Below are 21,860 nucleotides of genomic sequence, written 5' to 3'. Positions count from 1 at the left end.
GCAGAGAAGCCCAATGAGGGACTCAATCCCAGGACTCCAAGATCACTACCTAAGCCAAAGGCAGATGTTCAACCACTTAGCCACCCAGGTCCCCTCAGAAGGTTTTCAACTTACTTTTCCCAGATCCATCAGTAGAATCACTATCTATGGCACCTATAGTTTTACAAAATGTATTTCTTAAATAATAAGACTTGAAAGTCGGAATGACTCTTTGATGCATGGGCTTCAGAATGATGTTGTATTAGCAGGTATCACAGCGTTTATCTTGTGCATCTCCATCAGAGCTCTTGGGTAAGTAGGTCCATTATCAATGAGCAATAATATTTTGAAAGGAATCTTTTTGTCCAAGCAGTAGGTCTTAACAGTGGGGTTAAAATATTTAGTAAACCATGTTGTAATTAGATATACTGTCATCCAGGCTTGGTTGTTGTTCTATTTATAGAGCATAGGCAAGTAGATTTGGCATAATTCTTAAAGAGCCCTAGGATTTTCAGAAGGGTTAATGAGCACTGGCTTCAACTTAAAGTCACCAGCTGCATTAGTCTTTAACAAGGGAGTCAGCCCGTCCTTTGAAACTTTGAAGGCAGGCATTGACTTATGCTCCCTAGCTATGAAAGTCCTAGATGACATCTTCTTCCAATATTTGGCTATTTTGTCTACATTGAAACTCTTTTTTTAGTATTGACCTCTTCAGTACTTAATTAGCTAGGTCTTCTGGATAACTTGTTGGAGTTTCTACATTAGCACTTGCTGCTCACTGTGCACTTTTTTAAAAAAGAGAATTATGTATTAGAGAGCAAGTGAGTGAGAGAACATAAGTGGGGTGGGGGCAAAGGGAGAGGGAGAAACAGACATCCTGCTGAGCAGGGAGCCCAATGCAGGGCTTGATAGCAGGATCCTGGAATCATGACTTGAGCCAAAGGCAGATGCTTAATTGACTGAGCCACCTAGGCACCCCTCACCTTCACTTTTATCTTATGGAAATGTCTTCTTTCCTTAAATCTCATGAGCCAACCTCTGCTAGCTTCAGACTTTTCTTCTGCAACTTTCTCATCTCTCTCAGCCTTCCTAGAATTGAAGAGAGTTAGGGCCTTGCTCTGGGTTAGGTTTTGGCTTAAAGTAATGTTGTAACTGGTTTGATTTATCCAGACCACTGCAACTTTCTCCATATCAGTATAGGCTGTTTCACTTTCTTATCGTTCGTGTGCTCCCTGAAAATAGTACTTTTAGCATCCTTCAAGAACTTTTCCTTTCCATTCACAACTTGGCTAAGTGGTTGGTGCAAGAGGCCTAGCTTTTGGCCATGTCTCAGCTCTCAACATTCCTTCCTCTCTCTAGCTGAATCATTTCTAGCTTTTGATTTAAAGTGAGAGATGGATAACTCTTTTTCTCTTACGAGTGCATGAAGATTGGCCTAATTTCAGTTTTGTTGTGCCTCAGAGAATAGGGAGGCTTAAAGACAGGGAGAGAGATGGGGAATGGTAGGTCAGTGGAGCAATCAGAACACACACAACACTTAGGTTAAGTTTGCCATCTTATATGGGTGTGGTTCATGGTGCCCCCAAACAATTACAATAGTAACATCAAAGGTCACTAATAACGGATTACCATAGCAAATATAATAATCTAGCAGTTTGAAATATTATAAGGACTACCAAAATATGACACAAAGTGACACAAGTGGCATTGAGTAAATGCTTTTGGAAAAATGGTGCTGATAGACTTGCCTGAGTCAGAGTTGTCACAAACCTTCCAATTTGCAAAAAAATAAAAACACCAAAAAACATACAGAATCTGTAAAGTGCAATAAAGTGAAATACAATAAAATATTCTTGTAACATTCATAGAAGAATGTAACTCATAGGAAAGTACATTTCCATGACTTATAATGAAGAGGTCTATTTCAGTGTTCTAGAATGGGAGTGCATTTTCTTTCAAATGTTAAATTCCCAGACTTGGCCACAAGGTGGTGTAGTTGTCATTCTCAGTCCTTTCAGGAGAGAAAAATTTGTCCCTGAAAACAGTTATATTTTGGAGATTCTGAGGATGACTCCTGGTGAACTTAGAGAGCAGAAAAAGTTTGCTTTCATCAAAATTGTGTTATCAACTATAATGTAGAAATATATAGGCCTTCCTAAACAGGAATATAGGATACAAAAAATACAGCTGTGTAAAGTAATGCTCCCAAAATTTATACCTGCTGGAAAAAAGATGGTGAAGTGAGATGACTAGAACTGGGCAGAAATGTACACATCATCTCATTTTTAGTCCCTTCATCATACAGATGCATAAATTCAGGCCTAGGGATGCTTGAAAATTTACTTAATATCATCCAACAAGATATTATGAGATCCAAGAGAAAAGAGCATATTACTTGACTCCTGGTCCTATGGTTGTTTGTGTACACGCGAGTGCGCGCGCACGCACACACACACACACAGTTAACATACAGTGTTACATAAGTTCAGGTGTACAGCATAGTGATTCAATAAGTTTGTACGTTATACTGTGTTCATCGCAAATGTAGATACTGTATGTCCTGTTTAATTGGTATTACAATATCATTGACTTTTCTCCTTATGCTGTGCCTCTTGTTCCCATGATTTATTAATTCCCTAACTGAAACCTTGTTTTTCCCACATCCCTTCATCTATTTTGCCTATCCTTCCCCCATCTGACAAACATCAATTTGTCCTGTGCATTTATAGGTCTGCTTATGCTTTTTGTTTGTTTATTCACTTGTTTTTTGGGATTCCACATATGAGTGAAATCATATGGTACTTGTTTTTGTCAGTCTGATTTATTTCACTTAGCATAATTATGCCCTCTAGGTCTATCCATGGTGTCTCAGATGGCACAATGTCATCCTTTATTACAGTTGTGTTATATTCCTCTTGTGTGTAGGTACCATATCTTCCTTATCCATTTGTCCATCAATCAGTCCAGTGTTTTTATAGCACATGTGGTCACCTCTTAATCTTGCATCCTGTACTCTCCTAACTTAAATTTACTGCAGATTTAACCACTGAACTTTTGAGAATAGCCCTTTGTGTGTATGTGTGTGTGATTGTGTGTTTGTGCATGCACTCTTGTTTTTTCTTGTAATTGCCATGATTGTATTCATGGAGATGGTGGTGACCAAAGGAAGTGATAAAATTAGAAAGCAGCTAGCACAATTCCACCAAAGCAGTTATTATGAACTCTTACTAGAAAGATAGGTCAGGCGCTGAAAAGAAGATACATATAAAGATAGAAAGAAAATGGAAGAAATTGAGTTCAAGTAAAGTCCTAAGTATTTAGAGTAAATTTGTAATTTGTTTATCTTCAGAATTGAAGAAAGTAGTTATTTTTTTCCTCCTGGAAAAAGTTTCTGATTCTTTACTTTTACAATTTTTCTTCTCTATTTTTCTTTTCTCCTCCTCCTCCTCCTCCTCCTTCTTTCTTCCTCCTCCTCCTCTTCCTCCTCTTCTTCTTCTTCTTTCTTTTTTTTTTTTTTGTGAGGAGTAAGGCTGGTGGATAGGAAAGGGCTGATATTTTTATAGATGAGAGAGGAAATATGAAAGCATAAAAGAGAATGGATACAAATAAGAATAAAATAAACTGCCCTCTGGTTTTTAGGCTATTGTAATGAACCACAAAGAAAGGCTTTTTGCCACCAGGAATAGAGATTTGTCTTCAGCAGATCCTCAGCTTTTGGTTGGTTAGAGAATTGAGACATTTTATTTATTTTCATAGCAGCTCTGTGAAGACAGACAGATACCATTTTCATCTTAAGTGGAAAAATAAAGTGGCAAGGGTAATTTATTCAAAGTTATTAATTATTAATAAATTTGAGGATAAATTCTAGTTTATTCCAGTGTTATTTCTACTAATTAGTACACTTTAATTAAAATGACATGTAGTGATGATTTTATTCCCTTTTGTTGTTCAATACAGAAAACACAGACACCTTTATTGAAAACACCTGAAACTCATTATTGGAAATTTGATTCTAAAGCAGCTCCTTCACAAAATGTATCTCAAAACTTCACATCAGCTGACCATAGCAAATCCAAAGATAAGAGAGACTATTCGTGGACACCGACTAAAAGTACTTTATCTACACCATTGCCAAAGGTTGGTTGCTAAAATTTCTAGGAAGGTCATAATATTTTTAGTTAAAAAGTAAGGTTCTGCTATCATATACCATATATCTGGAATCACACATATAAATATAAAACCAATTCAATCTTGTGAAATTTTTTTTTGTATCACTGTCCTCAACTGAATGACATTTTGAGTAGATTCCATAACTTTCTGTCATTCACCAGATGGCATTCCCTGATGTGAGAAATCTGGTTCTTAACATTTTTCAGTATCACCCCAGTTACTTTGTATTATCTTCCTGCTAGAGTCCTTTACTTAGCAGTCAGCCCTTGGTGGATCAGGTGCCACCAACAAGAAGGCTCAGTTACTAGCTACCTTCCACATATCCACTTAATCCATGGGGAATTCATTCAACCTTTGCATGCTAAATAGCAGTACAGAATACTCTATTTCTGACCCCATGTCCTGCCACCCATCTCTCTCTCATTTCTTTTTATTCTAAGCTATCCAGACAGGCACAAAGAGATAAAATTTATTTTTTTATTTTTTTATTTTTTAATTTTTTTTATTTTTTATTGGTGTTCAATTTACTAACCTACAGAATAACACCCAGTGCCCGTCACCCATTCACTCCCACCCCCCGCCCTCCTCCCCTTCTACCACCCCTAGTTCGTTTCCCAGAGTTAGCAGTCTTTACGTTCTGTCTCCCTTTCTGATATTTCCCACACATTTCTTCTCCCTTCCCTTATATTCCCTTTCACTATTATTTATATTCCCCAAATGAATGAGAACATATAATGTTTGTCCTTCTCCGACTGACTTACTTCACTCAGCATAATACCCTCCAGTTCCATCCACGTTGAAGCAAATGGTGGGTATTTGTCATTTCTAATAGCTGAGTAATATTCCATTGTATACATAAACCACATCTTCTTTATCCATTCATCTTTCGTTGGACACCGAGGCTCCTTCCACAGTTTGGCTATCGTGGCCATTGCTGCTATAAAATTTCTTCCTTAGTTTATATCTATTGAGGGAATGAGATGCCAGTCCTTCTTGAAGGTCTATTTTTTGTAAGGCCGCTGTTAAGGGTTATCTCCTCATTTGCGTTGGAAATTGAAGGGAAAAATATTTTGACCTCTCTATTCCTCTAACCTGAAATTTCATGCGTTCCCCTCCTAGTTTCCTTAAAATAACTGGGGAAAAAAGGTGTTTGGTGATTGTAGGGCCAGTTTAACCACCTTTTAATAAGCCCTAGAGAAGGATCTGGCTTTAATCATAGGTTGCTTTCTTTAGAATATGGGTTATTAGCATTTTTTTCCATAGCTTTGTGCTCCAGTTGACAATTTCAGAGCAAAAGGAAGAGTCTCTCTCACATCCTGTTACATATACAATATTATCCACACTATGGAAATTATGAAGATTAGTAAACTACATAGCTTTGAGAGGCTTTTATATAAAATTATTTTTTATATTTATATTATTCAGATTATGAAGTGATCTCTATATGGAATGACTTTACTTAAAAAACTTTATATTGAAATATATGTAAGAAAAATGCACAGCTCTTAATTATACAACTCGATGATTCTTTACAAACTAAACATGACTTTGTAACCAGCATTCAGATTAAAACACATGTTACTGTCACTCCTGAAGATTTTCTTGTGCCCCTTTTAATCACTAGTTTCTCCCCCAAGACCCAACTACTGTCCCAACTCTAATAGATATATCAGTTTTTGCATTTTCCCCATTTTTGCATTTTCTATACAGAGAATCATTTTTGTTTTTAGTTTTTTCACTTAATATTATGTTTGTGGGACTCACTATCCATATTGTTGCTTGAAGTTGTAGATTTTCTGTTTATATTTCTATATAGTATTCCATTGTGTGATGTGCCACAGTTTACTTATTTATTGTATTGTTAGTGGACTTTTGGGTACTTTCCTGACTGGATTTTTATGCATAGTCTTGCTATAAAAAGTCTAATATTTGACATATATGTTGGGTATGTCTTTAGGAATGAAATTGGTGGGTTATAAGGTTATGCATAATATGTTCCATCTTAATAGATAGTGCCTGAGCTGTTTTTTACTGCTGTGTTTTACTGTGATACAAAACATATGGGGTTCTTTTTTCCTATGCCAGTTCTCTGATTTTCCAGACAACAACTAGTTGTCCTAAAATTTGATTAAATTCTGATAGTATTTGGAGTTAATATAGACCCCACAGGTTAAGGGCTCAGTCCCACAATACTGCTTCCACTTCACACACCAGGCATAACCTTGGTTTGCCACTTGTACTACTGACCAACTGGCTCTAAATTGGGGGTTCCTATAACCCTCCTCCCCAGGTTTGCTGATTTGCTAAAATGATTCACAGAACTCAGGAAGTTCATTTACTTACTAGTTCATTTACTTACTATTAACAGTTTATCATAAAGAATACAACTCAAGAACCGTCAAATGGTAAAGATGAATAGGGCAAGGTGTAAGGAAAGGGGTACAGAACTTTCATGCCTTCTTCAGGAGTGCCACCCTTCCAGTGCCTCTATGTGTTTGCCCACATGGAAACTCTCAGAACCTCATTCATTTAGGGGTTTTTATGGAGGTTTCATTACCCACCATGATTGGTTAAATCATTGGCCATTGGTGATTAACTCAATCTCCAACCCCTCTTCCCTCCCGAGGAGGTCAAGGGGTATAGCTGAAAGGTTACAAACTTCTAATCAAGCCTTGGTTTTTCTGGTGACCGCCATTATCCTGAAGTTATCTAGGAGCCACTTACTGCCAGTTATTTCATTAGCCTTAATTCTGGTCCAGTTGAAAGGAGCTTTTTTTTTTTTAAAAATTTTTTTTAATTTATGGTAGTCACACACACACACACACACACACACACACACACACAGGCAGAGACACAGGCAGAGGGAGAAACAGGCTCCATGCACTGGGAGCCTGGCGTGGGATTCGATCCTGGGTCTCCAGGATCGCGCCCTGGGCCAAAGGCAGGTGCTAAACGGCTGCGCCACCCAGGGATCCCGAAAGGAGCTTATTTCGAATAACAGAAGACTCATGTTACATTACTGGGGACAAAACCAAATATTGTACCAAAAGATGCTCTGATCACCCCATCACTCAGGAAATTACACAGGTTTTAGAAGTTGTTTCAGGAACCAGGGACAAAGACTAAACATATATTTCTCATTGTATCATACTGCCAATCATGTTTTTCTTTTTTAAAAAATTGCACCAGTTTACAGCCTAGCTAGCAGTGAGTGAGTATTCTAGTTGTTCCACATCCTTGCCACCACATGGTGTTTTTTAACTTTTTGATTTTAGCTGTTCTCATGGGTGTGGTGACCCCATGAGCATTTTTTTAAAAGAGCATTTTTTTACCATAATTTTAAATTCACAGATAAGTTGCAAAGGTAGTACAGAGAATTTCTTTATATCTGTCACCCAGTTTTCCACATTGTTAACACCTTCATTACCATTTGTTGAAACTAAGAAACATACATTGGCACATTACTGTTAACAAAACTTTAGATTTTATTTGATTTTTCCAATGTCAGAGCTTTTCAAAGCCTCTATGGATGTCTCATTTCCCACCTGTTCTTTTGAACTTTTTGGTTAGTCTATCATTTGCCCTCTTAAAATCATTGCCTCCTGGAGCTGCAAAGTTAAAACATTTGCCTGTAATTGTTTTGACAAATGCTGTGCTGTATTCCACACCAAGGAGAAAGCTCTTTGAACTGAATGAGCTCTAAGTCAGTTTAAATACAGACAGCCTTGTCAGTGAGGTCTTTCAGGGGCCACTAGACAGTTAATGACAACTTTTTTGGGAATAAAGCTTTTTGAAAGAGCTCTCAATTCTGTTCTTCTCTGTCTAGTGGCTCTCAGGCTGGACCAGGACTGTGGGATATTATTTTTTGAGGATAACATAGAAAACCGGGGCTGGGATGAAGAAAAGTTAAGATACCACAAAACTTAATGTTCTTTCAGGGGTTCAGCCATTAAAAAAAAGAAGCAGCACTATAGTTTGTGGCAAGCTTTTGGTTAATTTTCAGAGTTCTAAAAAAGCTGACTTTGACCATTTTACTAGTATTTTTATTGCTTTATGGAAGAGCAAATTTTTGGAGTACCTTACTCTGCCGTTTTTGCTGATGTCACTGATCTAACTCTTTAAAGGTACTTTTTTAAAAAAATTATAAGACTTACAGGATAATATGGAATACTAAACACTTACTAATGTGAATTACTTTATGAACAAAATATAAGCATACCTATTTTCTCATAAATCAGTATTTTTGTAGAGAGAGCAAAGCTCATTCAGTTCTTTGGTCTTAAGTCCCTCGTTTCTTAAGTTTGTTGACTGCTAAAGCTAGAGAGCCCCTCTACCCCCTCTCTCATGCCATTATTTTCCTTAGTCAGTTGAAGGGAAGGACAAAGAAAATGTCCAATATTATAATTTGTTTGAAGAAAGAAGTTTTAGTATCAAAAATATCTGAATGAAATTCTTATCAAAAATCTCTCTATACATCCCATTAATAATGATGACTTATTTATTACTAAAGATTCAACTTATATTTATCAATAATATAGGGTTTGATGTGATAATATGTTTTTATTTTTGGATAGGCATATACTGTGAAGACACCAACGAAACTAAAAATTCAGCAAAGAGAAAGCAAGAATGTACCCACTGAAGAAAGTAATAAAAAGAGAAAAATGGTCTTTGAGTTTGATATTAATTCGGATAGCTCAGAAGCTACTGATCTTTTGGTAAAAAAACTACAAATCAGTATTTATTACTTGTTTATATAATTTTTATACATTATTTTTTGATGTATATATATGATGTATGCACATAGTATCTACCATTGCAATATTAAAACATAATAGAGCTCTATAACTCAGAACTCTATGCTTGTGCATTTTGGAGAAGTAGGGTTCAAAGAATCTAACTTCAGAAAACAGCATTGTGAAATACTTGATGTCACATAATTGACACACGAGATGATGAAATCATTTTGTTTTCCAGCAGAGTGGTATAAAAGAGTTTTTACCACGTTTTCTTTTTCTTTTTTGTTTTTAAGGAAGGTTAGGTGAATCTTGCAAATAACCAAATTTGTTATTTAGGGCCCTTCTTGATTTTGTGTATTATTCATGTTCCTTATTTTATATCACTTATTGATTGAAATCTATATCCAGTTATTGGTTGACAAGTATAACATTTCTATCATTCTTGAAGAGTTAATGTATTAAAGATGAGTTGTTTAAGGAAGATATTTCCCCTAGCAGTTTATATTACTAATTATGCCGTCATGAGTGTATCCACACATACCAGTATTTTCTAAAGTTATAATACTGATTTATTGAGAATAATTAAATTTAGATTAATTCTAAAACAAACCTCATCACACAAAATGAAGCAATATACCAAAGAGTCTTAGTTACAAAATTCCAGTTAAAGGCACTTGTTTGTTTCATTATTGCCACTTATAGCTTTTGAGATCCTTCAAGCTTTTTTACTGCTTTGGGACTCTCTATTTTCATTTATTCTGGAATAATGAGTAGCTGAAGTCTTAAAACATGAATTATTGAAGTTAACATCCTTACTTAAGTACCTCCTTGTTTTATAGATGATGATTAATATTTTAATATTTTAATGATTAAAACTGCGAACCAAGCACTGTTGCAAAGATTACATACATTATTTCTTAGAACAATCTCATGTTAGAAATATACAGTGTTGCTATTCTCGTTTTACAGATTAGGAAACTGAGTCACAGAGGTACCTTGCCCAAGATCATAGCTAGTAAGTCACGGAACCAAAATTTGAACACAGATAGTTTAGCTCCATAGACTATGTAAGTCATTATACATAATAACTGCTAGCTCAAACTGAAGTCCAGATATACAAAAATTTAAAGAGAATTAGTAGAAAGATTATGAGCTCTGGAATTAGTCTAGTGTTGGAATCCATACTATTTTTCTAGCAGTGTGGATTTAGTCTAGTTTCTTAGCTGATATGAGATTCAGATTGATTCATGATTTCATTTTTAAATGGAGCATCACAACTTTGTGACACAATAAACATACTACAGTATTATATAAGTATGCACAATTATTTATACTTGCCTAAAAAGACATTTCACAGTCTATTTGATTATAATTATCACTTGAAGTTACTATTTTTGTAATTTTCTTATTGTTGCATATAAATGTTGGTGAACATTCAAATAATTTTAAAATTAGATTAAAAAATAGATTGTCTAGAGTGACCTTACAGAAGATGGTGGAGTATGAAATACCATGAATTTATTTCTTTACCTATACAGCAGTTGTACTTCAGAAATTGTCTGAAGTGATTATTTTGGAACTCTGGAGACTGTTTGGATTCTTGCAACTTCCAAGGTTGAAACTTAGTAAATTATAGTTAATTTTGGTCAATTTCAGCCTTAAGAATGTTAGTGACTGCCTCTCATTCAATCCATAGCTCTATTGTTGGCAGCCATGCTCATGTCTTGCTGTAGCCAGGGTGAGAAATAAGGATTTTTTTCTCTGAATATCAAGACTCAGTGTTTTGTATTATCATTGCTACTTCTCATCATTGTGCAGGCACAGAAACTGGCTACCATTATTTCAACCCACACTGGCTGAAAGCGTCTCACAGAGGATTTAAATGAACTGTACCTGGTTTTCTTTTTTTCACTTTTCTTCTTTGGAGGACCAGGCATTTTAAGAATTAGGACATTCAAGAGCAATCACATTTCTGGGGTATTTAAAACCATTGCACATGCCCAGGGAAAGACAGGCTCAAAAAAAAAAAATAACTGAGAAGATCTCAAAATTTTAATCCAGGCTGATCCATGGCACAGAAACTTATACTACATAAAGCAAAACAAAACTAACTCACTACAGCAAATCCTGGGGAAAGGGAAGAATCTGATTTGTAGTATCCAGTTAGAAGATTCATATCTAGTTCCAACCACCAAAAAAATCACAAGGTATACAAAGAAGGAAAGCATAGCAAAACAAGTCAACAAAAATGTCTCTGAAGAAGCCCCAGTGTTGAACTTACAGGACAAATATTTCAAAATTGTCTTAAAGATGCTGAAAGAGCTAAAGGAAGACAGACAAAGAAGAATGATGTATGACTAAAATGAGAATATCGATGAAGAGAAATTATAAAAAGAACCAAAAAGAAATTAAGTTGAAAGTACAATAACAAATGAAAAGTTCATTAGAGAATTTTAAAAGATTTGTGTAAGCAGAAGAAAGAATTGATGAAATAGGACAATTGAAATTATTTTGAGTTTGAGTAAAGAAGAGAAAAAAAAAAGAATGAAAAGTGAACAGGCAGCCTGAGACGTGTGGGACATTATCAAACAGACCAATATATGCTTTGTGGGAGTCCCAGAAAAAGAGAAGGGGTAAAAAGGAAGAAAGAATATTTGAAGAAATAATACTTCTCATATTTTGATGGAGGAAATGAATCTACAAGTCCAAGAAGCTCAGTGAATTCTAAGTAGGATTAAATCAAATAGACTTACACACATTATAATCAAACTGTTTAAAGACAAAGACAAAGAATCTTGAAAATAGTGAGAATCAACTCACTGCAGATGAGGTACTCTTAATAAAATTATCAGCTGATTTCTCACTGAGAAACCTTGGAAGCCAGAAGGTGGTAGTTTTCCATATCCAAGGTGCTGAAAAAAACTGAAATTATCAACTGAGAATTTGATATATGCTAAAAGTGTTCTTAAGAAATGGGGGAGAAAATAAGACCTTGCTAGATCAACAAAAGCTGAGGGAGTTACCACTAGAACCGCTTTTTAAGAAATGTTAAAGGGAATTGTTCAGGTCGAAGTGAAAGGATGCTAGCCAGTAACTCAAATCCATATGAAGAAATAGAGGATCTCTGAAAAAAAATATGTGGGAAATTACAAAAGCTAGTATTATAATTTGGTTTGTAACCTCACTTTTTATTTTCTACAGGATTTAAAAGGAATACATTAAAATGGCTAATCTGTGTTACTTGGCACCCAATATATAAAGATGTAATTTGTGACATCAATAATAGAAAAGGGCCATGGAGTCATATAAAAGCAGAATTATTATAGGCTATTGAAGTAAAGCTGTAAATTAAAATTAGGTTGTTAATAACATTAGGATGTTAAATGTAATCTCCATAGTAACTACACAAAGAAATCTGTAGAATAGGAAATATGGAGGGAATAAAAATATTTCACTACCAAAAAAATCACCTAACCACAAAAGAAGATAGTAACAGAGAAAATGAGAAACAACAAACAAACCTATAAGGCATATAGAAAACAAAAAGCAAATAAGAAGTTAATCTCTATCAGTAATTACTTTAAATGTAAATAGATTACATTGTCCAATTAACATAGGTTTATAGAATTTATTTTTATTTTATTTTGAATTGATTTTAAAGAATATACTATAATACATATAATGCTGTCTAAAAGAGACTCAGAGCCAAAGACACTAATTGAAAGTGAACTGTTGGAAAAAGATACTCCATGCAAATAGTAACCATAAAAGATCTGGGATGTCTATACTATGACCAACAAAATAGACTTTAAATCAAAAAGTTAAAGAGGCAAAGAAAGACATTATTAATAGATATTCTTTAGGAGAAACCATATAGACCACAAAACAAGTCTTAACGGATTATTTTAAATTTAAACTTTAGTTAATATACAGTGCAATTCAGTGATCCAACCACTTAAATGCAACACCCAGTGCTCATCCCAACAAATGCCTTCTTTAATACCCATCTAGCCCATCCCCACTCACTTTCTTTCATCAGCTCTCAGTTCTCTTTTGTTGAGTATCTTATGGTTTGTTACCCTCTCTCCTTTTTTTCTTTTCCCCCTTCCCATATGTTCATCTATTTCCTTTCTTAAATTCCACATATGAGTGAGATCATGTGGTATTTGTCTTTCTCTGACTGACATTTCACTTAGCATAATACACTCTGGCTCCATCCATGCCATTGCAAATGGCAAGATTTCATTCTTTTTGATGGCTGAGTAATATTCCAGTGTGTGTGCATGCATGTGTGTATACACCATATCTTTATCCATTCATCCATCAGTCGAAGGATATTTGGGCTCCCTCCATAGTTTGGGTATTGTTGATACTGCTGCTGTAAACATCAGGGTGCATGTACTCTTTCAAATCTGTATTTTTGTGTCCTTTGGGTAATACCTAGTAGTGTAATTGTTGAGTCATAGGGTAGTTCTATTTTTAACTTTTTGAGGAACCTCCATACTGTTCTCCAGAGTGGCTGCACCAGTATGCATTCTCGCCAATGGTGCAAGATGGTTCCCCTTTCTCTGCATCCTTACCAACACCTGTTACTTCTTGTGTTAATTTTAGCCATTCTGACTGGTGTGTGGTGGTATCTTTTGTGGTTTAGATTTGTATTTCCCTTCTGAGGAGTGACATTTTCATGTGTCTGTTATGCATCTGGATGTCTTCTTTGGAAAAGAGTCTATTCATGTCTTCTGCCTATTTCTTAACTGGATTATTTATTTTTTGGATGTTGAATTGTATAAGTTTTTTATAGATTGTGGATACTAACCCTTTATCAGATATGTCATTTGAAAGTATCTCCTCCCATTTCATAGGCTGCCTTAAAGTTTTGTTGTTTCCTTCACTGTGCAGAAGCTTTTTATCTTGATGAAGTTCCAATAGTTTGTTTTACTTTTGTTTCTCTTGTCTCTGGTGACATGTCTAGTAAGAAGTCACTATGACTGAGGTCAAGAGGTTTCTCCCTGTGTTCTCCTCTAGGATTGATGGTTTTCTGTCTCACATTTTGGTCTCTGAATATATTTTTGTGTATGGTGTAAGAAAGTGGTTCTGTTTCATTCTTTTGCATGTTCTGTCCAGTTTTCCTAACACTGTTTGTTGAAGATACTATCTTTTTTCCATTGTTAAAAGACATCATACAGAGCATCTTCTCTGACTATAATGGGTTGAAATTAGAAATCATGGAGTAAGGAAATTAGAAAATTCACAAATTCATGTAAATTAACACTTTTATTTTTTAAATATTTATTTATTTTAGAGAGAGTGTGAGGAAAGGAGGAGAGGGAGAGAGAGAATCTCAAGCAAACTCTCCACTGAGTTCAGAACCTGATATGGGGCTTGACCCTGAGATCATGACCTGGGCTGAAATCAAGAGTCAGATGCTAACCGAGCCACCCAGGTGCCTCAAAATTAACACACTTTTAATCAACCAGTAGATCAAATAAGAAATCACAAAGGAAATTAAGACTCATATAAATAAAAATGAAAACACAATATACCAAAATTTATTTGTTACAGCAAAAACAATACTCAGAAGGAAATTTGTAGCTCTAAATTCCTACATTAAAAAAGATCTCAAATCAATAACTTAAACTTTATAGAGCTAGAGAAGGGAGCAAACTCAAAGTGAGCAGGAGGAAGGAAATAATAAAGATTCATGGGGAGATAAATTAGAGAATAGAAAACAATAGAAAAAAATCAATGAAACCAAAATTTATTTGAAAAGATTAAATAGTGGACAAATCTTTAGCTAGACTAACAAGAAGATGTAAATAACTAGAATTAGAAATGAAAAGTGGGTATATTATTACTAATCACTCACATAAAAAGAAAATAGTTTGTTTACTATATGCCAACAAATTTTAGAACCTAGGAGAAATGGACAAATGGGTAAAATCCCTGAAACACATGAATTAAACGGACTCAAGAAGAAATAGAAAACCTCAAGAGGTCTATCTATAGTAATTGCAGAATTGGACTTAGTAATCAAAAATGTCTCAACAAAGAAAAGTCCTGGGCCAGATAGCTTCATTGATGGATTGTATAAAACATTTGAGGACATAACCTTCTCAGACTTCAAAAATTTGAAGAGAGAACTCTTGATAACTCATTCTATGAGGCTAACACTACCTTGATACCAAAGCAAGATAAAGACATTACTAGAAAAGAAAATTAAAGGCTATTATCCTTTCTGAATGTCTAACAAAATATTAGCAAGTCAAATTCCACATCATATGAAAGTGCTATGAGTTTTATCTAAGTGTGATTTATCTAAGAAATGCCAGGCTGGTTCAATAGAAGAGAATCAGTGTAATATATCACATTAATATAATGAAGGGGGAAAAATCACATATGATCATTTCATTTGGTACAGAAAAGGCATTTGACAACATACAACATTTTTTCATTTTAGAAACTATTATAGAGCTAAGAATAGAGGGGTAGTTCCTCAGCATGATAAAAGGTACTTAGGAAAACCCACAACTTAACATCATACGCAATGGTGAAAGATTGAAAGTTTCCCCCTTAGATTAAGAATGTGACATGGGAGGGCAGCCTGGGTGGCTCAGCAGTTTAGCGCTGCTTTCAGCCTAGGGTATGATCCTGGAGACCCAGGATTGAGTCCCACATCATGCTCCCTGCATGGAGCCTGCTTCTTCTTCTGCCTCTCTCTCTCTCTCTCTCTCTCTCTCTCTCTTCCTCTGTCTCTCATGAATAAAGAAATATTTTAAAAAATGTGACATGGGTGTCCACTTTCACCACTGCTAGTCAACATTGTAGTGGAAGTTCTAGCAGGAACTATTAGGCTATTAGACAAAAAACAAAGGTGGGGGGGAGGGAGGAAAAAGAAAGCAGGCATACAAATGGGAATGAGGTAAAACTATTTGCAGATGCCATGATTCTATCCTATCCATAATTCTATCCTATCCACTGAAAATCACAAAGATCACAAGAAGGCTATTTATTAGAGCTAATAAAAAGTTCATTTGAACTTAGCAGTGTGGAAGGGCATAAGAACACATGACATTGATTATGGTTTTATACATCAGCAGTGATTAATCCAAAAGGAAATTAAGAAAAAATTAAGAAAACAATCCATATACAGTATCATCTAAGCAAATATTTAGGAGCAGATCTAACCAAGAAGGTGAAACATTGAAATACAATGAAAACTACAAAACATTGCTGAAGGAAATTAAAGAAGACCTAACGAAATAGGAAAAAATTGTTTATGGATGTTAAGTCTTTAGCATGTTAAGATATCAATACTACCCAAAGCAGTCTGCAAATTCAGTGCAATCTCTATCAAAATTCCAACAGCCTTTTGGCAGAAATGGAAATTCCAACAGCCTTTGGCAGAAATGGAAAATTTTAAAATGGAATTTTAAAATGAATTTAAAATTCATATGGAATTGCAAGGGTCCCCAAATTGCTAAAACAGTTTTGAAAAAGAAAGGCAATGTTGGAGGACTCCTGATTCTTGACTTTGAAACTTTCCAGAAGCTAGTAATTTAAACAGATTAGTACTAGGTTAAGGACAGATACATAGACCAGTGGAGTACAGTAGCCTAGAAATAAATTCTCACATATGTAGTTAATTAATTTTGGTAAGAGTGCCAAGGCCATTCAGCAGGGGCAAAAGACGTTTTTGTTTTATTTTGTTTTTTTGTTTTTTGTTTTTTTAAACAAATGGTGTTAGAACTGGATATTCACATGCAAAAAAATAAAGTGAGACTCTTACTTTACATAGAAAAACTGACTCAAAATGGATCAAAAACCAAAACTTAAGGCTAAAACTATGATACTCTTAGAAGCAAATATTGGGGAAATTTTCATGACATCAAATTTAGCAAGGGCCTCATGGGTATGACACCAAAAGCACCGACAAGAAAAGAGAAAACTGATAAGTTTGACTTCAAAACTAAGAATTTTTGTGAATCAAAGGACACTATTAAGAAAGGGGAAAGACCAGCTCAAGAATGGTAGAAATATTTCCATATCATATATCTGAAAAGGGATAAATGTCCAGAATACATAGGGAACTCTCATAACTCAGCAATGAAAAACATACAACCCAATTTAAAAATGAGCAAAGGACATGAATTGACATTTCTCCAAAGAGGATATACAAATGGCTAATAAACACATGAAAAGATGAATGTTACAGAGTTATAAGGATAAAGTTTTGTTTTAAATTGGGTTAATTTGTTATTTTTAAATGGGCAGTCATTAACGAATAATAAATTACTGTGCACTGAGTAAAATTTTAATAGCTTTTAAGATGATTTTAAAATAATTTTTCTAAGCAGATCAGTTGGTACATACTGGTTCTGAGTATATTTGAAAAGGCAGCTCTTTAGGTTTTTTTAAATTTATTTTTTTTAAAGATTTTATTTATTCATGAGAGAAAGAGAGAGAGAGAGAGAGAGGCTCCATGCAGAGAGCCCGATGTGGGACCTGATCCCGGGACTGTAGAATCACACCCTGGGCCAAAGGCAGACGCTCAACCACTGAGCCACCCAGGTGTCCCAAAAGGCATTCTTTATGACGTACTGAATTCTGCTGAAATCTTAGAATTCATGAAAATCTGTTTCAATATTTTTATTCATGTACCTCTGTAAATGTGACATTAGTGAGCAGGAAAAGATAATGTGAACTGATTGCTTACCAGACCAAATCTGTGTAGCATATTCATTAAAAGAATGGATTTCTAGAGCCTGCTTTCCTAGATTTGAATCCTGGCTCCACTCTTAACTAGCTGTATTATTTTAGGCAAATTACTTAACATTTCTTTGTCTCAGTTCTTCACCTTCAAAGTGGTGATAATGTATACTTATTCCATGAAATTATCTTGAGGATTAAAACTAATTAAAATATGCAAAGTGCTTAAAACAATGCCTAATATAGAAAGTAGTAAATAAATGTTAGCTATTATTATTTGGGGGGAATTATAATACTCATAAATTGATAGTTGATAACATTATAATTTTTATAAGCTTATAACTGCTTATTTTAAGGCCAAAGTGTGAGTTTGAGTAAGTAGGCTAGGGGGAAAGGGATGGTAAAGTAGTAGTATAAAGACTGAAACTGAACTAGAAAACAGTAGAAAAGTACTATTCATAGATATCGTGTATCTCATATGACCTTTCAGGAATATAGTTAATAGAATCTAAATCTATGTCCTTGTTTGGCATGTCGAGTATTTATTTTGTCATTGTCTTCAATTTTTCTTCTTTTTTCTCTCTTCTTTTTCCTCTCTCCTCCCTTTTCTCACCTCCTTTCTTTCCCCCTTCCCTTTCTCATCTTTCTCCTCCTCTCTGTGATATGTAGGCAAAATTTTAATATTAGTGATGACAGACTCCAAATTATTCTTTTGTATTTTTCTTTAAGAGCATGGTTTCAGAAGAAGAGACATTGAAAAAATTATACAAGAATAATAATTATCCAACAACTTCTCATCTTTGTGTCAGGACACCAAAAAAGGTAGGGCTTTTTAAAGGTAGTTTTTAATTTTTACTTCAGAAAGAAAATTTCAAAAGCTGGACTTTATCTTTTAAATTAGACATATTTTGATTTGATTTGATTTGATTTTGTATTCAAGACCCCTTCATCTCTAACAACCCCTGGATCTACGCTGAAGTTTGGAGCGATGAGGAAAATGCGGGAAGATCGTTGGGCTGTAATTGCTAAAATGGATAGGAAAAAAAAACTAAAGGATGCAGAAAAGCTATTTGTTTAATTTCAGAAAATCAGTGTGATTAAGGAACCTAATAACATCAAATTTATAGTTAATTAAAATTTTTTTATTTTCTGAACCATTTTCTGACATTGAGACTTTTTTATATTTGCATAATTTGTTCCTTATGATTTTTATGTTTTGGCGTAAATTACCACATGTTACCCGAAAACTTGTAATTCTACTTAGGTAATATGATTGTTTTGTTTTTTATCTTTTCTTCTATTCATGGAAACTGTTTTAGCTAAGTTTTCAAATTTGTGAAGTTATCCATTGAATGCTAGGAGCATATTGAGATTTACTCTTTATTCTTTACTATTAAAATATTTTGGATGCAAATAAATGCTTTTCATTGATTCTGTAAAGTCATCTGAATCTGATCATAATTTGATATTTATTTTTAAAATCTTAAGGTCATTTTAATGAGGCTTCACAGTTCTTTTTTTTAAGATTTATTTATTTATTTATTTTAATTAATTAATTAATTAATTAATTTATTTATTTATGAGAGAGAGAGAGAGAGAGAGGCAGAGACACAGGAGGAGGGAGAAGCAGGCTCCATGCTGGGAGCCCGACATGGGACTCAATCCTGGGACTCCAAAATTGCGCCCTGGGCCAAAGGCAGGCGCTAAACCACTGAGCCACCCAGGGATCCCATGAGCTGCCCAGGGATCCCGAGGCTTCACAGTTCTTAAGCAGCTTTATCTATTTATAAAATTGACAAATGGCTTTTAGCTGTAGCAAAAAAAGGCTATACCAGTACGGCTTCCTAATGTTATTTATTCAACACTCATTAATTTAAGTAAATATTGAGTGCCCACTAAGAGTCAAGCACTGTTTTAGATACTGGCGATACGACAGTGAACAAAACAGAGAAATAAACCCTCTTGTTCTTCTAGAGTTTACGTTTTAGTGAGGGAAATAGGCAATAAATAAATATAACTGGAGATGGTTTTAGGACTTCCAGCTTCTGATATCTTCATTGAAAATTGATAATTAGTCTCCTTAGCAAGATTTTTAAGAGGATTATTAGTCTTGATAATGTGATATTTCATATTTTAGCTATATATTTTCAAATGTTTTTAAATAAAACAAGACTAGTGTGTTAAGGTAATGCTGCTTCTCTGGCTGATCATTTGTCAACTTTTCACTTCTCAAAAGTCCAACATAAATGTTCCTAATTAGTGAGTAGCATTCCCGTCAGTGATTCAGGAAACCTGGCTCCCTCCAACTTTTAGTTCTGCCTCATTCAACAGCTGGCTTCCAAGGTTGCTGCAACAGGGGAAACACCAAAAAGATTTGCTGACATATTGGCCTAAAATAAGGATGATGTGAGGAAAAGAGAAGGTGCAAAGTTGGGTCTCAAAGTTCTGTTTTGAGATATGTAATATTGGTGCTATGTAATGATTGAGATATCTTAAGATATCTAAGTGGAGCAGTTAAATGGGTCTTTGAACAAATGAATCTGGAGTTCTCCAGAAGGGTCATTATTTAGTAATCATTGGCATATATATGCCATCTAAAGCATAGGACTGTTCTTGCTGATCTTCTGGAAAAGGGACCTGTTGTGTTGATTCTCAGGGTCTGCCCAAGGGAGAATTGCACCGCTCTTGCCAGGGGATAACTAATCTGGTGATGAACATTAAGGAGGGCATGTGATGTAATGGGCGCTGGGTATTATATAAGACTGATGAATCACTGACCTCTACCTCTGAAACCAATAATACATTATATGTTAATTAACTGAATTTAAATAAAATTAAAATAAAGCATAGTACTGAATGCACTCTTTTTATGGATAGGAGTGTGTAGTTATAGAAAAGAGTTGATACTGAGCCTTGTGATACTGGAACATTTAAAAGTAAAATAATAAAGGAGTTGCTGCAAAGACTAAGGAGGAGAGACGTGAAATATAAGGGGATCATGGAAACTTAAAGAATAAAGTGATTCAAGAAGGGGATATTCTGTGTCAAATTCTTCTGAGTGGCAATACCTGAAAGCATAAATATTTGGATTTAGGATTATCTATATGATATACAATCTCTGCTCTCAATGACTTGATGTCCAGTAGCAAATATAAATGTGTAAACAAATGAATCACTTACAATGTAAGTAGTTCAGGAGTATGTAAATGTAAGAGATACAGAGACCTGAAAGATAATCTCATGTCTTGGTTTCCAAGAAGGCCTTCTAGAAGAGATGAGTTTTGGACATGAATAAGAATAAGCACCTGGGTGGCTTAGTTGATTGGGCAACCGACTCTTGTTTTCTGCTCCAGTCATGAGCTCAGGATCATGAAATTGAGCCCTGTGGCAGGCTCTGCCCTGAGCATGGAGCCTGCTTGAGATTCTCTCTCTCCGTCTCCTCCTCCCCATCCGCTTGCATGTTTGCTCACCCTCTCTCTTAAAAAAAAATGTTATTGATGTATAAGAAGGATGAGAAAATTAAGACAGAAGAAATAGCAATCTTTAGAAAGCTCATTAAAGGTAAATTGGAACAGGGTGAAGCTATTGCAGCAATTGGAAGAGACCAGGTGGTAGATGGGAAAATTTTAGACTAAAAATTTAAGTTCCAGACTTTTAGATTATATCTAATACCTAGCCTAAGAAATATACCCATAATTTTGTCACGTTAGTGATAATAAAATGTCTCCCGCTTCATGTAAATGTAAATTCATGATGTCAAAGAACAACCTGCTTTGGTTGATAATAAAGGTTAGAAATAAATTATTTATAATTCAGGCAACCTGAATTCAGTATAATTAATAGTCCACAGGCTATAGAAGTACATCCAGAACCTTAATCAGTGGCAGGTCAGCTCTGGGTTAGAAATAGGAAATAAACAGGAGACAGATAAGCCTTAACATTAAGTTATGAAATCATAGGGTTTAGTACTGAAGGGAATTGAAAAGATTCAATTTCAACAGATCAGTAATTTGAGGCCTATGAAAGCAATCAAAAAGAAAAGATTTGAAAAATGACTTGATTTCTATATGCATACACATAATTTATATCAGAACATAAATATAATCATATAAAATCTTAGTACCCTCTTTTTTTCCCTTTTGCTTTTATCCTCACCCTCTTTCTTCCCCTCTCTACACACATCAGGGTCCCCCCCTAGGCCAAGTCCCTTTCTCCTAGGGGAAAAAAATCCTTTCTTCTTTTTCTCAATAACAGATGAAAATAATA

At 34.8% G+C, this 21,860-nt stretch overlaps 1 protein-coding gene across 6 annotated transcripts in view; it reads left to right on the top strand.

Annotated features, from left to right (window-relative positions):
- SYCP1 (synaptonemal complex protein 1) overlaps window positions 1-21,860 on the top strand; it is a 143,773-nt gene that overhangs the window by 91,750 nt on the left and 30,163 nt on the right. For 5 of the 6 annotated variants that reach the window (XM_077842749.1, XM_077842748.1, XM_077842746.1 and 2 more), the window contains 4 exons: window positions 3,937-4,116; window positions 8,724-8,867; window positions 18,324-18,416; window positions 18,535-19,034. In XM_077842749.1, the coding sequence (XP_077698875.1) occupies window positions 3,937-4,116; window positions 8,724-8,867; window positions 18,324-18,416; window positions 18,535-18,672 (555 nt within the window). In that variant the 3' untranslated portion in view covers window positions 18,673-19,034. Of the gene's footprint in view, window positions 1-3,936; window positions 4,117-8,723; window positions 8,868-18,323; window positions 18,417-18,534; window positions 19,035-21,860 lie in introns of those variants that run through there. The other variant, XM_077842750.1, reaches the window with a different exon arrangement.

Source organism: Canis aureus, chromosome 12 (genome assembly GCF_053574225.1).
Source record: "Canis aureus isolate CA01 chromosome 12, VMU_Caureus_v.1.0, whole genome shotgun sequence".
In the NCBI taxonomy this organism is placed as follows: Eukaryota; Metazoa; Chordata; class Mammalia; order Carnivora; family Canidae; genus Canis; species Canis aureus.
The sequence above is the reverse complement of the archived record's forward strand: the minus strand, read 5'-3'. Positions and strand labels throughout refer to the sequence as shown.